At 45.5% G+C, this 18035-nt stretch overlaps 1 protein-coding gene across 4 annotated transcripts; it reads left to right on the top strand.

Annotated features, from left to right (window-relative positions):
- The first annotated feature begins 1151 nt into the window (after nt 1–1151).
- Nucleotides 1152–13264, top strand: LOC116760171 (solute carrier family 2, facilitated glucose transporter member 3). Of its 4 annotated transcripts, XM_032644633.1 has the most exons (11): nt 1174–1333; nt 1454–1536; nt 2934–3026; nt 3570–3730; nt 4567–4807; nt 5259–5421; nt 5709–5896; nt 8863–8967; nt 9333–9434; nt 10047–10250; nt 10794–13264. In XM_032644633.1, exons 2-11 carry the CDS (start codon nt 1522–1524, stop codon nt 11004–11006), a joined length of 1485 nt encoding a protein of 494 aa, XP_032500524.1. In that variant the 5' UTR covers nt 1174–1333; nt 1454–1521; the 3' UTR covers nt 11007–13264. The 4 variants fall into 4 exon arrangements, with proteins under 4 accessions (XP_032500523.1, XP_032500526.1, XP_032500524.1 ...); XM_032644632.1 differs by lacking the exon at nt 1454–1536 and having other exon boundaries at nt 1152–1333; XM_032644635.1 differs by lacking the exon at nt 1454–1536 and having other exon boundaries at nt 1163–1333; nt 10870–13264.
- The last annotated feature ends 4771 nt before the right edge of the window (nt 13265–18035 follow it).

Here is an 18035-nt window from a genome sequence, read left to right as displayed (position 1 = left end):
CCCCCTTCGTTAACTCTCACACAGGAGCACTTCTCTCTCCTTTTATTTTCCTTCATCTTCCTGTGCTCACAGTTTTCTTACCTGTCTTTCCTACTCAATCTTGCTCGCTTTGCTTGTATGGCTTAGAAATCAGATATTTATCTCACCCTTTTCTTTCAAGAAATTCACAGCCCAGAAGGAATAGGATATTGCTAATTAACTCCAGTTGTGTAAGAATCAGTTGGCCTCGCCCCTTTTTAATGTTTTAAGTGGAAGGGAAGCACCATAAATTCCTTGAGGGCCAGGACTTTTGTGTCCTATATACTGATGAATCCGTCTGATGGGTAGTATGTGCTCCGCAAATACCTGTTTAACGGAATTTGATCATTTCCCTCTCTCTAGGTACTGTAAACCCGAGACTAGAGGCAAAATACTGCAGAATGGGTAGAATTCAGAATGGGTGGGGAGTTGGTGAATGCCGTATTTTCAGGAGTTTGGATTGTGTCCCATGGGCAGCTGATTCTCTCCTTTCTGCTGCCCGGGAGAGTTGGTTTGGCTCCTAGACACTCAGGTTTTCTCCCAGGAGAGAGTATGCTCATCAGAGGACAAGTAGAGCCAAAAATTCTTCCAATTCTTCCTTCACTCGCTTTCCTTCTCTCAGACTGTCCTTCCCTCCCCTTCAAGATTGTAGACACAGCCTACAATCAAAGAGCAGCTGATAAATTCATAGGATTAGGAATAGTTTCAGTTTACACTCCGTCAAACAACGTTAACTCTCATATAGTAGCACCCACTCGACTTTCCTTATATAGATAGCGTTTATTCTTTACGGATTGATTCAGTTCTGAGCACTTGCGAGAGCAAAAAATAAAGTGTATCTGCCCTCCCTCCAGGCTTTTCTGGTAGCATTTTTGTCTGTGAAACTAAGAGGCTGTAGCTGCTCTTAGAAGAGGAAAGGAGGACGAGCTTCGGAAAAAAAAAAAAAAAAAAAAACCACGGAGTAGGGAGGGTGGAGGATGTGGTTTTAAAGAGATGGGGGGGGGTGTGGTCTAGGGTGGGGGCAGAGCTTGAGGTCACAAAATTCCGGGAGGTCCGGAGATCACTGGGGGCGGGGGCGGGGTGGGGCTGGGGGCTTGTCGCCCAGGCTCCGCCCTTTGCGGAGCTTATAAATAGGTGCCCATCCTAAGGGTGCGTGAGGAGACGTTGGAGCGGTACCGAGGACCTGTCTGAAAACTTGCTGCTGAGAAGGACATTTGGAGGTTTTGTTGGCTGGAAGAGGGGTCTCTGGAATCCCACTTCTAGATCTTTATTGAAGATTGAAAGGAATTAATTTAGGGCCATGGGGACAGCGAAGGTAAGAACGATACAGTTACTGGTTTTTGCTTGTTTGGGGTACGCTCCGAAAGGCAAGCCTTAATGGTGATGGCTGTGCTCTCTTCCTAGCCATCTTAAAGCCTTTCCATTTCTTCCCCAGCCTGCAGTGCCACAGTTCCACCAGTTCTCTTTGGATGTCATTTCCTATAAAGGATTTATCCCTGTTTGATGCACCTTCCTGTGGTAGGGAAAGTCACATGGGGAAGTTGTGTTTGTTTCTCGTTTTTTTTTTTTTTTTTTTTCTTTAATACAATTACAGGCTACTGAGAATGTGAGGATGAAACCGGTTGAGTGTTCAGGGGATCAGGGGCTGCTTGGTTGTGTTGATTACGAGTGTGGGTCTGAGAACCAGCAAGAGGATTTCTCTGGACGCCTTAGACCTTGAAAGGACCTGGGATTTGTTTTGGGGCCTGGGTCGGTGTCCAGCCATCTGTTCTATGACCTATGGGATTCCCTGGATACTAAGGAGAGAGAATTCCAGTTGTCCTTCCTGTTGTGGTTGATTGTGAGTGCACAATATTTTAATGTATTATTGTGTTATGGATGCAGTATTTGTAGGGAGAAAGGTATTTTCATTCACTGAGGTAACTTACTTAAAAATAAAAGAAGAGAAGGGATGAAAAAGTGGGACGGCCCTCAAGAATAGTAAATGATGAGAGAAAAAGAAGAGGTTTTTACTAAAAGGAGAGGATTAAACAGAAAGCGGTGCGCTGGCGGGGCTTCAGGGGTACTAGATGCCTGGGAGGCAAGGTCAATTTGGGGAACTGAAACTCCTGGCCTGCCACTGTCTGACCTGAGAGGGAAGGAGTTTAAGGTGAGGAGGGGTTGGGGTTCTCAGGTGTAAAACTTGAGCTACCTTGAGGTGGAAAGTAAGATCACGCCCACTGGAATTATTCCCAGCAAGGTGAGTGACGACTGGGTTGATTACTGCACAGCCCCTCACAAAATGTCTCCATCTGGGATTGGGCGTGAGCTTGTGCTCGCCCCCTGGTGGGTGGGTGGGGGATAGCAGTACATTATTAAGTGAACGGGGAAGAATTTCAGATGGGACCAAGGATACAGTAGGTTGATCCTGTAGATTACGTGATGCAGTTAAGAGCAGCCTGGTGATGACGACACACCACCAGTACTCGGGCTTCTGTGGAATCTGGGGTACGGGTGAGCGTACGCTGGATCTAGCTGTTTCCAGAGTCAATTGTTCTTAGCAATCCTAAGGCATTTTACTGTGCCCTCACTATTTTTTCTATTCCCGAGCACGGTTCTATGCTTGCTCTTACCTGGGGCTGTTTTTCGAATGCTTCCAAACCGACTAACCCAGTTATCTTAACTTCTCCCTTTTCCCAAATTCTCTTGCCACTTTCCCCAAGTTTACTCTGCATGCTCACCCATGTATTTCCAGATAAGCTCTTCAGTTCTTTCCTGTTCCTCATTCATTACCTAACTCGTTAAGTTTTTGTTGTTTTCATACCGCTCACAGGCTGAGTTCTTCTGATATACACATCTTCTTAATAAGAGGCAATCATCCATCAAGAGTTTTGACTGTTTCTTCTTTCCTCCCTCCCCGCCCCCCCCCCCCCCAGGTCACCGCCCCTCTGATCTTTGCCATCATGATTGCTACAATCGGCTCTTTCCAGTTTGGCTACAACACTGGAGTCATCAATGCTCCTGAGGTGGTGAGTGCCAGGCAGCTAGAGTTTGGAATAGGATAATTATTCCTTTAGGTAGTGTTTCCAGAATTAACAAGTTTAGACACACTTGGTAGGTAGCTTGGCTAAGACCTAGAGGGGGAATGATATTGGTGGGGGTCTATTTGAATCATTGATCAAGGCAAAAGGCTCAGGGGCTCCCTGTACCCTGGACTGTACCCATTCTTCCTCTCACCCTACGGTGACACACTTCCTTTATTATCTCTTAGGGGTTAGTTACCAAGTCTCAGGGCGGGAGGGTGGCTGGGATAGTCACCGAACAAGAGTACATCAGTACTACTACCTACTGGAATTTTCAGGACAAATAAAAAATTATTCTTTTCAGAGCTGGTAACATTAACTCCAGTGTGTTACCTGTCTCATCCATTGCCATCTATTTATTCCCTTGATCCGCTACCTAGAAAGTAACTGTAATGCTGTTCTCGTAGGGAGGGGAAGATCCGCAATGTTTGTTTCTTTTCTCATCCAGTTGTAACGGTCTCTTCTCCCACCAACCATTTTAATTTGCAGATCATAAAGGACTATCTCAATTACACTTTGCAAGAGAGGTTCGAAAACCCTCCCTCTGAGGTGGTACTCACGTCCCTGTGGTCCTTGTCTGTGGCCATCTTCTCCGTTGGTGGTATGGTTGGCTCCTTTTCTGTTGGACTCTTTGTCAACCGGTTTGGCAGGTATTAATACTTTTTTTTTTTTTTTTTTTTTTTTTTTGGGTGAGTTGGGCTTTGGTTGCTGCGCGCAGGCTTCCTCTAGTTGCGGTGAGCGAGGGCTACTCTTCGTTGCTGTGCGCGTGCTTCTCACTGCAGTGGCTTCTCTTGTTGCGGAGCTCAGGCTCTAGGTGTGTGGGCTTCAGTGGCTGTGGTGCACGGGCTTAGCTGCTCCGCGGCATGTGGGATCCTCCCAGACCAGGGCTTGAACCTGTGTTCCCTGCATTGGCAGGCGGATTCTTAACCACTGCGCCACCAGGGAAGTCCCGGTTTGGCAGGTCTTGATCAGAAGCTGGGCAAAGAAGGGGTCTATACTGGTTGCATTGAGGACGAGAACTGAGGCTTAGAGCAGGGAGGTGAAGATGCATTTGAATGAGAGAACCTCAAATTCCCATCAAGGGAAAACTAGTCCCACAGATTGCTGGGCTCCAACCCAGATTCAGGCCTAATAATTACTCTGGGGTAGGGTGGGATAATTTTAATTTCTAGCAAATTTCTAGCTGATGCTGTTAGTTTGTGGACCACTTTGAGAACAACTGGCCTTAAAGTGCTTGCTAAAATCCTAGCCTGCAGCTAGGACGTAGAGGGGAGAATCTTAAACAAGTTCTTTAGGTGAATTTTATGCACACTGAGGTGTAAGAACCATTGGTCTTGATTATCCCAACCAGATATGTTCTGATACTAGAAAGTGGAAAAATTAGACCAAAAGATATGTGAGCCTGGAGAAGAGTAGAATGATTAGGAAAGAAGGGGGGGATCAGGTCTGTTTTGCTAACTTCACTTGTTTTTGTTTAATCTTTCAGGCGCAATTCAATGCTTATTGTCAACCTGTTGGCCATCGCTGGTGGCTGCCTTATGGGGTTCTGCAAAATAGCGGAGTCATTTGAAATGCTGATCCTGGGCCGACTGGTTATTGGCCTCTTCTGTGGACTCTGCACAGGATTCGTGCCCATGTACATTGGAGAGATATCGCCCACTGCCCTGCGGGGGGCCTTTGGCACTCTCAACCAGCTGGGCATCGTTATTGGGATTCTGGTGGCCCAGGTACTCTAGAACTTACTGAGTGTTAGTTTCACAACTCATTAAATGAATTTACATAGAGAAGACAGTCAAGAGAATGTCTGCACAGAGAACTGTATTCAATATCCTATGATAAACCGTGATGGGAAAGAATATATATTTCTTTAAATGTATATATATATATGCATAACCGAATCACTGTGCTGTACAGCGGTAATTAACACAACATTGTAAATCAACTCTACTTCAATTGAAAAAAAGGACGTCTGGCACACATTCAACTATATATGTTTCAGACATTAATTAATATTACTATAATTCACAGACGGCTAAGGAAGCAGGCAGGGTAGAAAAAGTAGAAGAGACTATCTTTTCCCGTGATGAAAGAACAGATGATCTTCTGAACATTTTTTTTTAATCAACCTGTAGCCTGTACAGTATGGAATTTATAGTACTGTCTTTGTCTGGTTTCTAGATCTTTGGTCTAAAAATCATCTTGGGGACTAAAGAGCTCTGGCCGCTGCTCTTGGGCTTCACCATCATCCCAGCCATTCTCCAATGTGCTGCCCTTCCATTTTGCCCTGAAAGTCCTAGATTCTTGCTCATTAACAGAAAGGAAGAGGAGAGCGCTAAGGAGAGTGAGTGCCCTTCATGCCTTCACTGTAGGAATCTTAAGCTTGTGGCTTGTTTTAGGATGAGGACATTGGATCTGGTTTTCGTCATCTCCTTTCCCTGTCTGATTATGCTTAAGTCAGAAACTTGCAGCCCCTGAAGGATGGGGTGAGAAGGCGAGTTAAAGCCAGATGCTGATTGAGCCGCCAGATGCAGGGCTCATCTGGGCGGCTTCTTCCCATCCGTCTCATGGGGAAAAAGAATTCGGGACAGCGCCTTATCATTAACCTTTCCTCTTCATGCTTTTCACCAGTTCTCCAGCGATTGTGGGGCACCCAGGATGTGGCTCAGGACATCCAGGAGATGAAAGATGAGAGTATAAGGATGGCACAGGAAAAAAAAGTCACTGTGGTGGAGCTCTTCCGAGCCCCCAGCTACCGACAGCCCATCCTCATCTCCATCATGCTCCAGCTCTCTCAGCAGCTCTCGGGGATCAACGCTGTGAGTGCCCACTTGTCTGTCAAACGTGTCCTACAATATTCCACTTAAAACACCTGACTAGAGGTGAATAGCATTGGTTGCTCACCTTCTTTTATACCCAGGGGCCCCTCACAATGCTTGCCACAGAGCAGCCTCTCAAAACATGCTCTTTACCCAGGTTTCCATTTCGTTTTTTTTTTTAATTTTTTCATTTTTATTTGTTTATTTTTAAATTGTTTTGGTTGGATCTTAGTTCCCCAACCAGGGATCAAACCCATGCCCCTTGTAGTGGAAGCACGGAGCCCTAACCACTGGACTGCCAGGGAATTCCTATTTCTTAAAATTATCTATAGTACATGTTTTCCATGTGGAAAGATGAGAGAATCAACTAAAAGTTTGTCACCCTTAGCCTTGGAACTTATAGTTAACGTTTGTCCTCTTCCAGATTTTTTTTTAATATATAGAGTATCACAATTTGTCAGTTTTTATTAATCCTCTTTCTTTGACCACTCATTTTAAAAATGTTCAGTCCTCTTTAACTCTGATCTGTCTTATTACATGATGTTATCAGTGATAACGTAAGCCATATAATCAAAGCAGATCTGAGAGTTGATATACCTTGGGTTTTTTCCCAGGACTGTACAATTTAAAATCAGTGTAAAGCCCTGGGGAGCAATTAGGAGGTGTGTGGGCACACAGGCAACCTCAGAGTGAGCTGGGCTTGTCACTCTCTATATCTTTTACAACTTAGAAGAGTGACTATGATAGTTAAGTGTGAGGCAAAATGCGAGCTAGCAGTGGGCAGGTAGCCATTGTGTTCTATGCAAAAATCAGCTTCTGCTCCTGAGTTTTGGTTGTGGGCAGAGAGGGTATTCCTATGCCTATCCTTTTGCAGATAAAATATTTGGATATGAAGAACACCCACCCCTGTCCCCCTTCTAAGTACTGGTTCACGCCCTGAGGGTTTCCCATCGTAATGTGATCAGTGTGATCAAATCTTTTTGTGACAAAGTGTTTTGCAAAACACGTGATAACTCAAAATACAAAGTTTGTCCTTAGCCTTTTCTCCCTAACGCACCACAAGGATACTCGTGTTTGAAATCGCAGTGCATCTCCTGAGGACTTAGAGGCTGTCATATCAGACCTTGGGAGGAAAGATAGTTTGAAAAAGCCTCTCAGGTGGTTTTGATGGATCTCAATCTCCAATATCCACATTTGAAAAACCACTGTAATTCAAATATACTCTCAAGACTTTCCAGAACAGTGAGGCTGGGACTAGAGTGAGGTGTCCAGATACAAGACGTGTCCTGAGAAGGACCGCCTTCTTCAATTCTATACCCCAGGCGCCTGCTTGCCTCCCCCCGAGTCGAAGCCCTGCAAAACAGGATCAGAAAAAGACCATCCTTGGAAAGTTACAAATGATAGATGAGTGCTCTGCTGGTAGGACCTACCCATCGCCCAGCCCCTGTCCCCGCCCTTTCAGGAAATGGTGTGTGAAAGAAAGTCAGTTTTCCAACCTACCTTTGAACAAAGGATGTTTTCTAATTTCCCTTAAAGGCAGAGGGGGTAAGAGGCTGGATAGTGTTTACCCAGCAGAGTAAACTGCCTTTAGGTAAGATGATGTGGCCTAGCTCCATGGCACCAGGCAGCAAGATTTTACTGTAAGAAGTTTGCTTGAGATGAGTATATAACGTGTTAGGTTGTTGACATGTGAGCTTTTTTTTTTTTTTTTTTTTTTTTTTTTTTGGTACGCGGGCCTCTCACTGTTGTGGCCTCTCCCGCTGCTCCGGACGCGCAGGCTCAGCAGCCATGGCTCACGGGCCCAGCCGCTCCGCGGCATGTGGGATCTTCCCGGACCGGGGCACAAACCCGTGTCCCCTACATCGGCAGGCGGATTCTCAACCACTGCGCCACCAGGGAAGCCCGACATGTGAGCTTTTATATAAGGAAGAGAATTGGCATAGCTATTCATCTCTGGTTTTAACTGTTCGAACGTCTTTCCTCACAAGCTTTATATTATTAAATATTCTTCGATTTTTTTTTTTTTTTTTTTTTTTAATTCCATGCTTCTCTCCTAGAGCAGCAGTTTTCAATGAGGATGACACCCCATATCTCAGTTTCCAAGAGCTCAGCCTGAATCTTATTTTGGAAAATATACATAGTTTCTATCTTAGGTTGTAGGGATTTGAAGACTTGTTTCTGGAGACGGTCACTCCCATTGTCGAAGCACATGTTCATCAAAAAGTCTGATGAATACTGGCTGCTACGAGGGCAGGTACTCTGGGTGAAATCATAAACCCCTAAACCAAACCTGAGGGACTGAGCCATCTAGACCCTGTTCCCTTGTTATCCTGAGGTCTGAGACCAGTGTTCTGACATCTCTTTAGCTGTGGTAGTTGCAGCAGCCCTACGTATTAGCACAGTGTTGAACAAATAATAAAAATAGTATACATTAAATTGTATTCAATTAAAAGAATAGCTGGTGTTAGTTTGTAAAACACTTGCAAAGACCCAGTCCCGGAATTCCAGCCCAAGTTCTGCTTCTAAATCACAATCAGGCTGAGGTTACTCTTCGGTTTCTTCACTATCAAGTGGAGACATCAATGCCTGTCGTTGTTGGTCGGGGTGGGAGTTGGAGTAAGTCTATTGGAAAAGTGTCATTGAAAAACTTAAAGGGACTTAAGCCTTTATATGTAAGTTACTAAAGTAAACTTAAGGAAGAGGCTAAATGGAGCAGTAAGAAGAAGCATAGTTAGAAGGAAAAAAAAAGTGGAAGTAAGTAGCTAGAATTGAAGACGACTGAAGAAGAGAATAGATATAAGATAACAGAAGACCATTCGTTTGTGGAAAAGATACCGTGATTGAACAAAACCCCTGGGAAGTAGTCCTTAACTTCTGGGACTTTTCTGAGTTGATTTTTTTGGAGGGTTCCATGTAACTGCTATGCACAATTGTATTTCACAGTTGCATCTTTTGTTCCCTGTTAGGTGTTCTATTACTCGACAGGAATCTTCAAAGATGCAGGTGTCAAGGAGCCGATCTACGCCACTATTGGTGCAGGCGTGGTTAACACCATCTTCACCGTGGTTTCTGTAAGTCGGATGTTTTGATCATTGTCGAGGTGGGAGAAGAATTCTTGCTACACACGTTCAAGGATGGGTTGCATGTCCTTCCACACCCCCCTTCCGTCATTTAGTTAAACCTTTTTCCGTTTAATTCCTTTTGGGGGAAAAGGGCTATTGAATGATGGGTAAGACAGTCTTCACTCTTCAAACACATAGGGAATGGATGGGCAAGAGGAAGTATAGAGGGGATTCTGTCGGGTGCTTTTAACTTGACGCTGGAAGAGAGCAAGTGTAACTATAGCAGGTAGCCTGCTGTTGGTCAGGCAGGTTCCAGAGCTCATAGAGTTGTTTTCATGAAAGGGAATGCACATATTTCTTTTTTATTCTTTTAGGTGTTCCTGGTAGAAAAGGCAGGGAGGAGGACGCTACACCTGATAGGCCTCGGAGGGATGGCTTTTTGTTCCGTCCTCATGACGATTTCTTTGTTATTAAAGGTGAGTCTTCTTTGCGAAGGAAGGGGCGGGGGAAGGGGGTGGTGCGGAAAGGTGAGGGGGTGGGTAGTTGAGGTTTGGAGATCATACAAGTGACATTTGGGAGAGGCAACATGCCCAGAGTTTTAAGACAAGTGGATTATCAGAGATAGATAATTAAATTGCTATAATCCCTATATCTATATACCATATAGTTTGTAAAATACATTATCTCATTTAATTCTTAAAGAAATCTTGAGGTCATTATTCCCCTTTTACAGCTGATAAGATGGTCTCAGTGCAGAATGACATTTGTGATCACACTGCTAGGTTTCAAAGACCCGAGGCTTCTAGGACTTCCCTGGCGGTCCAGTGGTTAAGACCCTGCACTCTCCGTGCAGGGGGCACGGGTTCAATCCCTGGTGGGGGAACTAAGATACCGCATGCCATATGGTGAGGCCAAAACAAAAAAAGAAGAAAGAAACAAGGACCTAAGGCTTCTAGGTCCAGTAACTCCTTTATACCACGGGACGGAAGGAACTTTTCATTATTAGTCAGTGCTCATCTCTGGGAAGCTGGATGCTGCCTGGGGCATGCTGTCTCTAATACTAACTTTCCTTTGTTCCTTTCTCGTAGGATAATTATGGTTGGATCAGCTTTATCTGTATTGCGGCCATCTTGCTGTTCGTGGCCTTCTTTGAAATTGGCCCAGGCCCCATTCCCTGGTTTATTGTGGCTGAACTCTTTGGCCAGGGACCCCGCCCGGCTGCCATGGCAGTGGCTGGTTGTTCCAACTGGACCTCCAACTTTTTGGTCGGACTGCTCTTCCCCTCAGCTGCAGTAAGTAACTTAAAACTCACCCAGCCCATCTTGAAACCAGCTAATACATAGTTCTGCCTAGAAACAGAATGGTAATAGTAAGGCTTAGGATTCCAAACCAATATTTAAAATCCATCATTTGGCTTAGCATTAATGGCTTTATGATGTTAATGATGAGGTAGGTCCTATTATAAGATGGCCTAGAGCTGATTTGTTAAGTAAAGGAACCAGCAGTGGACATCTAGAATGCATTCCCAGTTCCCATGAGTCTTTCAGAAACCCAGATCTTAAAACTCATAATCAGAAGGCCTAAAATAACTCAGTAGGTATTTGGAAACAGCTAACTTCAATGACTAGGAAAAGGAATGACAAAAAATTGCAGAGAAATATAGTAAGCTACCAATGAAATCATAAACAAGTCTCTGAAGAAACCTTACTGTCTTCATGAAGTCTGGAAGGGTTATGGCTTCAGGCCCATTGGAAATAACGATTGCGAGGGAAACTGGAGTTTATCAGTGACCAGATTTTGACACTGACTCTCCTTGTTTTATGTCCTTTCCCTAGTTCTATTTAGGAGCCTACGTTTTCATTATCTTCACGGGTTTCCTTGTTATCTTCTGGGTCTTCACCTTCTTCAAAGTCCCTGAGACTCGTGGCAGGACTTTTGAGGAAATTACACGAGCCTTTGAAGGGCAGTTGCCGGCGGGTAACCGAGATGAGAAAGGTCCCATCGTGGAGATGAACAGCATCCAGCCCACGAAGGACACCAACGTCTAAGCAGTGCCTCCTTCCCACCTCCCTCCTGTCATGAAAAAGCAACCTCTCCCTAAGCAAGGGAGAGACCTCATCAGGTTGTAACCCAGGACTGTTTCTGAATGCTGCTACTCAATTCTTTTCTCATCCCACACACCCTTGGGCGCTCAGAGGATCCCAATGCTGGGGTTAGTTGTTATCTTCAAAGGCTTTTAAAATTTTCATTTCTTGGACATTCTCTTCCGTTCAGGAGAGACCAAGGGAACCTGCCTTCATTTCAGGAGGGATTGGCTGCTTGGCATATGACAACTCTGCCAGCTCCTGCTCCCTTAGGCTCTACTCTTGCCTCTCGAGGGCATTTAGGGGACTGGGCATGGGGTTGCAGTTCCTCCGACCTCAACTTACCAGGAAGCAGATACACGTAAGAATGTGGAGGGCAGAGAGGGATTCCATAAGACCGTCTTCCTCACTTCCATGCGGCTCTGCAGAGCAAACTAACTTGAGTTTTATTTATTTGATCTTCTGGTTTTATTGCATAAATATTTATTTTTGTAAGTACAAAGTAATTTTACCAAATAATGAAAGCATAAGGAAATTGAGGTTAGAGGGAGGTGCTTAAAGAGGTTATAGGGCGGAAGATTTAATACCGGAGAGGTTAGGGTGCAATAAGAAAGGACAAATTCAGGGAGAAATGTGATGCATTGTTGGAGGGTGTATGACGTGGTGTGTGAGGTTTGCACGTTGCCTCTTAACAATTTCTGTCCTTCAGGTGAAAACTCAAATTTCTCAGAAAAGTCACGTGCCTGTATGAAGAAGCTATTAGTTTCCTTTGGAACTTTTTCCTTTGTTTAAGATTATATGTAGTATTACTTGAAATCTAGGATTATCACTAAGATGGGCATTGTAGTTAATGGTAGTTGATGGGTTCTAATTTTGGATGGAGTCCAGAGAAGGGATGGTTATTTCTAGAAATCCTCTCTCCCCTCACTGGACCAAACGGCTTCTTTGTAGTGAACTCACTTTTTTTTTTTTAATACTCCTATCATCTGGTGGGAGAGCCTTCCAAATGAACAAGCCAAAATATTGGTTCTTGGTAGAGGTTCGTTATTTCTTCAGTTTGTTCTTTAGAAGATTTTAGATGTTGATTTTTATTTTGTTTTAAGCCATAGCTTTAAAAGAATTCAGAGATGTGCATAGCTACCTTGGAATTTGTAACCTCAGCTCTGGGAGAGGATTTTTCCAGAACGATTATTATCCAGTTGAAGTATGTTGTTACATTAGGGTCATCTCATGCTCATTTATGTCTGTTACCATGTCAAGTTACCCTTGTTACCATGTTACCATAGTATTATGTCAAGTGTCCTTCCAGGGACTTGAACTTTCCCACAGACCACACTTGACAGTATGCGTGGATGTGCAGTGGAGCCCACGCTTGAGCGTGAGTGGATGTGCATTGTCATGTGCATTGTCACCTTGCTCTGGGTGGAAGTAGTTTATGGGTAACTTGTTTCCTCTGTGTTCCTAAGGCCCCCTTTTGGATAGAATGTCGATAGCGCTGCCTCTGCTGGGTGGAATTTGAATCTATGTATGGTTTTCTTTCAAACTTTAGAGTTCAGTCTTATCTGGCTGCCTTTCCTTTTTGGAGAGGAAGGGGAGAACTCCCTAAATTTTGAGACTGAGAGTGGAGGACTCACTCCATGCTCCGGGACTCGGTGCCTCTGGGGGTTGCTGGAGGGGAGTCACAGGGGAGAGGGAGGCATTCCTTGAAGGCAGTAAGAAACAAACTGAAGCTTCTAACTCTGGGGTGGTTCGGAGAGTTAGGTGAGATGGAGGGGTTTACACTTGCCAGAGGCCACGAACACCTCCACGCCCATCCAGTTACCCAGTATTTTTAGAAATGGAGATTGGGCCCTTCTTCCCTTTTTCATATGTTGCTTGATCTCCCTCTCCCTCTTTGGTGCTTACGTATTTCAGGCCCTTTAGCCAAACCCTTGCCTGTTGCCAGGATTTTGGTTCTAAGTTCTCACCATTCCCTCTGGTCCTTGAGCCTTTGGATAAAAACTCACAGAGCCGTGGGGTGGGGCTTTGCTGGAACGGCTGAGTTTCCTCTACCTGCACCTCCACGCTGGCCCCTCGGAATCAGTGGCTTGGCAGTCACGCAGTGTGGAGGTCTTCCCATTTCTCAGTGACCAGATTGTGAATAATTTCCAAACGGATTTTCTATTATTGTTACTATGGTTCTTTGTTTTGAAATAAAAATTCTGAATGTATATATAACATCACAGGCTTGGCTTTTTTGTTTTGTTTTGGTCCTTCCTGTGACAACAAAATCAGCTTTAATCCCAATGTGGCCACCCAGTACCCGTTGTAACCTTAAGTAGGTTTCTTGTATGAGAGTCTCGTACAAATGAAAATAGCAATACTTGCTTATTATGCAGATGAAATGGAAAAGCCTTAGCGCATTGCCTTGCATACTTAATAAATTATGTTGCTTGCTTTCCCCAGTGAGAATTCTTCTGATTTTTCTCTTATGCTCCTACCTAGTTCCTTTCTCCTCCAGTCTTCGATCTCTAAAATTCATCCTACACTGATGTCAGGGCATCCATATGACATATACATATACATTTAAATCACTGTCCTGCTTAAACATTCTTCAGTAGCTTCCCGTCGACTACAGGAAAAACAGTCCCCTGGCTTAACAACCCCTCCAGGGGCAAGGTCCCTGCTACCTTTCATTTCGATTCACCATTTCTTTCCTTTTTTGTTTAATTTTTATTTTATATTGGAGTATTGTTGATTACCAATGTTGTGTTAGTTTCAGGTGTACAGCAAAGTGATTCAGTTATACATATGTATTCTCTCTCTCTATGTATATCCCCATTCTTTTTCAGATTCTTTTGCCATATAGGTTATTGCAGAATATTGAGTAGAGTTCCTTGTGCTCAACGGTAGGTCCTTGTTTTATATACAGTAGTGTATGTATGTTCATCCCAAGCTCCTCATTTGTCCCCCTCCCCACCACCTTTCCCCTTTGGTAACCATAAATTTGTTTTCAAAGTCTGTGAGTCTGTTTCTGTTTTGTAAATCAGAGTGCTATGAGTTATAAAAAATAAAAATAATTAGTTACAAATAAATAACTAGAAAACAGAAAATAACGCCTCATACCCACTACAGGCACTCCACACCTCCATGCTTTCCTTTCATGTAGTTCTGACACTCCCTTCCCTAGTTTCCATTCATTTACTACAGATATTTCTACTAGCCCAGGCAGGAGCTCCATAAAGGCTTCTTTACCCCCAACATAGTCTTTATACTGTGGTACTCTGTGTGTTAGAGGGGATGAAAGGATGAAACACCCTGGCTATCCTGAAAGAGCCCCAGTGAGTGCACCGTATTCTCCAAAATTGTGGTTGCCTTAGCTCCCTTTTTCCACCTTTGCTTCCTTATAATTCATTCTTCACACGACCAGAGTGATCTTTTAAAATCAGATCATGTCACTCGCTGCCCAAAGCCTTCCAATTCCACTTAAAATAGTATCCAGGGGATGCTATCTAGAGGCATGCAGAATGGCCCAGCGTTTGATGTACGTCCTAGACTGTCCTACAACAGCCTCTAACAAAACTAGGCCATCTGGAACCCCAAAACCTACATATAGTGTGTGCCCAGGCTGACTTTGAGGGGCTCGTGCTGTGAGACCTAAACTTTTTTATAAGCTTGTCTAAAATGAAAAAGCATGTCGGGGGCTTCCCTTGTGGTGCAGTGGTTGAGAATCCGCCTGCCAGTGCAGGGGACACGGGTTCGAGCCCTGGTCCGGGAAGATCCCGCATGCCGCGGAGCAGCTACGCCTGTGTGCCACAACTACTGAAGCCCGCATGCCACAACTACTGAAGGCTGTGCCCCTAGAGCCTGTGCTCTGCAACGGGAGAGACCACTGCAATGAGAAGCCCGCGCACCACTACAAGGAGTAGCCCCCACTCGCCACAACTAGAGAAAAAGCCCCTACGCAGCCATAAATAAATTAATTAACTAAAAAAAAAAAAGCATGTCACCAGGACCTATGGTGGGCCCATGGGAGGTAAATGTGTCCATGACAGGATCAAGCATGCTTTCCTTATTGAGGAGCAGAAAATCAAGAGTGTTGAAGGCAAAAGAACAGAGTCGGAGAGCTAAATTTTAAAATGGAGATTTTTTTGTTGGTGGTGGTGGAATTCCCCGGTGGTCTAGCTGCTAGGATTTGGTGCTTTCATTGCAGAGGCCTGGGTTTGATTCCTGGTTGGGGAACTGAGATCCCACCAGCCACACGGTGCGGCAAAAAACTAAAAATAAGTAAATAAATGAAACAAAAATGGAGATTTTTGAGTAACAAAAAAAGTAAAAAAAAAAAAAAAATAGTACCCAGACTTCTTTGCTGTGGCCTATAAACTGGGTGACCATATGGCCTCGTTTACTCTTATGACCCTGGTGTAGCTTTTTGTATCTGCTTGCATTCATTCTCATAACTGTCCTGACACTAAATTCTGCTTCCCTTGCCTAAAGGGTTTGCTTCTTCAAAGGATTTGCTCTTGTTACTTTCTTTGCTCACTGAAGTTTAGCCCCACTGGTCTTTCTAGTTCTCATGTACATCAAGTTCATGATCACTCAGGTTCTTGACATTTATCCTCTCGTGCTTGGAATATTCTGCCTCAGAATTTTGTATGGCTGAGTCTACTTTGTGGATTAGGGTTTAGTTAATCTCCGCAGAGGATAAGCTCCATAAAAGCAAGTACCTTGTCTTGTTATGCCTAGAACACTGCCTGACATATAATTGATTTTTATTAAGTATATCAGTCTGGCTCCTATCAGAATACCAAAACTTCTACAACTAAAAACATAAAGAAGAAGACCAAAACCACACATTGACTTAAACAGGGAAAGTTTAACCAAAAAAAAAAAAAAAAAAAAAAAAATCAGGCTACGATAAGAACAAGTTAAAAATGATGGACGAGAACTCAGTATGGTATCCTAGGGCTGAGGGAGAGTATCCAAGGAAGGACAACTTTGGGAGGCCACCTCCCCAAAGCTGAGGTTCAGATCTCACTGGAAAAGGCATAGTAGCAGTCTACTGGCTAGCAGAGGAGTTTGCTAGATTACACAGGCCAGAGCTGGTGTGCATTCCCCAGGCAAGCAGTCGACAACTCTCCAATAGGTGAGAGGCCTGGGGCCTGGGGTGAATAGCGACTGCCAGACGTGGGCCGGGGCCATGAGGTGGCTGAGGGAGCTTGCATTCTTCGTGCTTGGCTGGGGCAGGACACCACCAAATGTTCGCTCATCCACCCTGCTGATCTGTGGTGTAGGCGCTGGAACCAGCAGAAGCCCACTTCCCTCTACAATATCCTTCTAGCAACATCTACTGAGAAAACTTTATTGCACTCAACTCGCTAAGAGATGATCTAAAGGGAATTCCAGGGACTTCCCTGGTGGTGCAGTGGTTTAAGAATCTGCCTGCCAGTGCAGGGAACGTGAGTTCCATCCCTGGTCCTGGAAGATCCCACGTGCCATGCCACGGAGCAACTAGGCCCCTGCACCACAACTACTGAGCCCACGCGCCGGAACCACTGAAGCCCATGCGCCTAGAGCCCGTGCTCCGCAACAAGAGAAGCCGCCGTGATGAGAAGCCCCACGCATCACAGCGAAGAGTAGCCCCCGCTCGCCGCAACTAGAGGAATCCTGTGCGCATCAACGGAGACCCAGAGCAGCATGAATGAATGAATGAATGAATAAGTAAATAAATGGAATTCCATGCATTACCATAAGACAGGTCTTCTCTTTTGGCTGTATTGGGTCTCTGTTGCTGCACACGGGCTTTCTCTATTTGCTGAGATCACGGGCTGCTCTTCGTTGCGGTGCGCGGGCTTCTCATCGCGGTGGCTTCTCTTGTTGCGGAGCACGGGCTCTAGGCGTGCGGGCTTCAATGGTTGTGGTGAACGGGCTTAGTTGCTCTACCGCATGTGGGATCTTCGCGGACCAGGGCTCGAACCCGTGTCTCCTACTTTGGCAGACATTCTTAACCACTGAGCCACCGGGGAAGTCCCACGAGACAGGTCTTGAAGGACGAATTTGGAACTGAGGCAGTAAATCGATAACTGGCACAATTAATGTTAGATGGCTGGCTGAAGCAGTCCTTGATTGACAGGGTCTCCTTCTTCCACAACTCCCAGAGCCTTCTGGACTTCAGATACAATTCAAGTTGCAAAGTGCCATTTTAGGAGGTGGGGAGGTGTGGGGTCCCAAAAGTGTTTGCTTCAGAAATTTGGCCAAGGTTCCAACTGGCTGGCTCCAGCTGAGCTTGCGCTGGAGGCCCCTGCCCAGGACCCAGCAAGTGAGACAAGGGGAGAGGCAGAGGGAGCCCCTCTGAGCCTGAGGCCTCTGAGCTGCGGGACGATGTCTGGGTCGAGGGTCCAGGTGAGGCCTGAGCCGGCCCGCTCTGGCTCTACGTTCTAGGTCTTCACCGCGCCGTCCTCTTGGATGTCAAGTCCCAGAGTGGCACCAACGAATCTAGTAACATCCGTCCGTGATCCGGGCGGGCCACGGTGGCGGCGGCACCGCTGAAGCCGCGGGTCCCGCCGGTTGTCCACCTCCCTCTGCTCCCACCGCTCCAGCTCCAGGGCTGGCCTAGGGCCTGCGCCTGCGCCCGCCCCCTCCTCCGCCCAGCAGCCACGGGAGGCTGGGCGGGCTCTGGACCAAACCGCGGGCGCTGCAGGAGGCGGGGCTTCGGCCGCGCCAGGTCTCCCGCGAGCCTTCGCTGCGCAGGCTCCGGCGGCACCAGCAGCCCGCTAGATTCCATGCGGCTGAAGCCGTTTCCGGCTAAGACGCAGGACACGCTTGGCAAAATGCAGACTTTCAAAGGCAGGTATTTCCCGCCTTTCTTATTCTGAAGAGAATTTAACTACCCTTTCTGCATTGCTCTAGGCTTTGTGACTTAATTGATATGACTAAATCATCTGAGTTGGCATAGGTTTCAGAGATTAAATTCAAATCTCACTTTTAAAAAATTGAATCGTCAAAACTGGAACT

This window comes from Phocoena sinus, chromosome 10, assembly GCF_008692025.1.
Source record: "Phocoena sinus isolate mPhoSin1 chromosome 10, mPhoSin1.pri, whole genome shotgun sequence".
Classification (NCBI taxonomy): domain Eukaryota; kingdom Metazoa; phylum Chordata; class Mammalia; order Artiodactyla; family Phocoenidae; genus Phocoena; species Phocoena sinus.
This window is presented reverse-complemented; position numbering and strand designations above follow the sequence as displayed.

Bases quoted from the DNA above. Each gene is read 5' to 3' on its own strand.
- LOC116760171 (XM_032644632.1), top strand. The intron at 4,808-5,258 runs GTACTCTAGAAC...TCTGGTTTCTAG, and splicing joins TTGGGATTCTGGTGGCCCAG to ATCTTTGGTCTAAAAATCAT. The intron at 9,435-10,046 runs GTGAGTCTTCTT...CCTTTCTCGTAG, and splicing joins CGATTTCTTTGTTATTAAAG to GATAATTATGGTTGGATCAG.